The following is a 2272-nucleotide window of genomic DNA, read 5'->3' on the forward strand; positions in this document are numbered from 1 at the left end:
TTTTTCCCCCTAAGCATAGTGAAACAGTTATACCACTTTTTTTCTTCTTCATATTCCATAATGTCCAAAGACCGGAATATCTGATACTTAAGAAAAAGAAGAGATAAGTTAACAATGGGAATTACCTAAACTAGAGGTTTTATCTACCTATTTTATGAGATTAGTAACTATGGTAGTACAGATGTAAGACAGAGAAGGGGTACCTCCAAAATGAGCAGTGTGGTAACGGCAAGCACGGGGGTGATTGAGCAAAGGGTCAAACTGGGTCTTGCAATTCTTGCACGTCCGGAGATTCTGTGTTTGTTTCTCAGAGCATTGAACTAACAATCTTGTGGTCCGCCTTTTACCCAAATCAAGACTCGGAAGGGACCTAAATAATGGAAGAATGGTGGTTCGATTTCGATGAGTTATGGAAGAATTTGCATACGGGATTCCATGATTTGGACATAATTGCGTGGCCATGGACATGGAGCTGTAACGAAAATGGATTTTAGCAGGGAGACCAGGGGTAAGATATCAGGCTATAACTGACAGGCGACAGCAGGGTGGTAGTTTGGTGTTATGTTAAATTTGGGCAAATTAAAACGGATGAAATCCATAAATTATGATGATTTAACTATTATAAAGTTTTTTTTTAAAAATCAAATTTCAAAAGTCTTTTTATATTTTTTAAATTTCATGATCAGCCTGTATACGACCAAAATCGGAGAGTTCTACTTTGGGGCTACTGTGGCACCCCACGCCCGACCTCGAGAAGCTCGAAGCAGAATTTGAAGTGTGACCCCGAGGTTCACTGTGGTCAAATCGATGATCGTCATGGAAAGGCGGAAAAATTCCCGAGGGCACGTGATTAGAACTGACAGAGTCTGCTAGAAATAGTACAAATCCGTACCAAGCCATTATACAACTGTACCAATAGCATTTCCTCGTCATTATTAGACATGTACTATGTTGGGATTCTCCCCTCTATATAAAGGGGATCCTTGCCATTTTGTAACACATGAATATTCAATACAATAGAACATTCTCTGCTTTTCTTGCCTAGACGTGTTCGACAATTACTCTACAGATTCATTGCTTGTTCATTTATTGTTCATTTATTGTTCTTCATTTATTGCATATTATAAACCGCAAAAGGCTATCTTTGAGGCCTTCGTTATCATTATTTCTTCATCGATTGTTCATTGCTAACTGCCCTAACTAGACCTCGAAGCCCCATGTTCCAGCTAGCTCGAGGCCCAATCTTGCGACAGCATTAGTTTGCATATCTTATTCTCTTTACTTACACTTAGCATCTACTACCAAACAACCAGTATTGAAATAAATCACATATTTTTAGAACCACAAAATCAAATATAATTGTTAATACCATTTTCAAGGTAAACAGTTTGGCGGCCACCATGGGGCTAAAATAATAATGATTGTTTTGGTGCTAGTTTTCTGAAAACACAAGTTATTCTTCACACTTTTTCTTGTCCAAGAATCTTTGATTTCAGGTAAAAAAAAAATGTCTAACTCAACAAATGCACACGAAAACAACGGTATTGGCCTTCATGGAGAGAACGGTGCAGATGTCGGTGTACCACCGCAAAACCTAGGGTTGGCACCAACACAAATCCCCGTCGACTTGGGCTCACGCAACGCTGTGAATGTCGATGTAAACTCTCATACCGACGGAAGTGTGCACGGGGAAAACCAACATGAAGCACAGGGGACTCCAGCTCGGGAGGAAAGAGAAGTTAGCCTTCAAGTCATTTTTGAGATGTTGCAAGCACAACAAGTGGCTATTGCTCAGCTACAAAGTCAACAAAAAACTCCAAGCACAGCAGCACCGGAAACGGCTCCTCGAGTCGAGCAGGCACCAGAGAGATCGAGTAACAACGGGTCAGCTGCAGACCCCGCTATTATGAAGATGCTCGAGGACCTCACCAAAAGGACTGAATCAGGAGAAAAGAAGATAGAGGCTAATGATAAAAAGGTGGAGACATATAACTCGAGGGTCGATCAGATGCCGGGCGCACCCCCAATTTTGAAGGGTGTAGATTCAAAGAAGTTCGTACAGAAACCATTCCCACCAAGTGCGGCTTCGAAGCCCATCCCGAAGAAATTCAGAATGCCCGATGTACCGAAGTATAACGGGACCACGGATCCCAATGAACACATTACCCCTTATACTTGTGCTGTAAAAGGGAATGACTTAAAGGATGACGAAATTGAGTCCGTCTTGTTGAAGAAATTTGGAGAAACATTGTCAAAGGGGGCTATGATGTCG

At 41.4% G+C, this 2272-nt stretch overlaps 1 protein-coding gene across 1 annotated transcript in view; it reads right to left on the reverse strand.

Moving 5' to 3' along the window:
* Positions 1-577, reverse strand: part of LOC109226719 — a 3335-nt gene extending 2758 nt beyond the window's left edge. Inside the window, exon 1 of the mRNA XM_019391564.1 lies at positions 204-577. Within this exon, the coding sequence (XP_019247109.1) occupies positions 204-468 (265 nt within the window). The 5' untranslated portion in view covers positions 469-577. The remainder of the gene's footprint in view (positions 1-203) is intronic.

Source organism: Nicotiana attenuata, chromosome 6, assembly GCF_001879085.1.
Source record: "Nicotiana attenuata strain UT chromosome 6, NIATTr2, whole genome shotgun sequence".
NCBI classification, from domain to species: Eukaryota; Viridiplantae; Streptophyta; class Magnoliopsida; order Solanales; family Solanaceae; genus Nicotiana; species Nicotiana attenuata.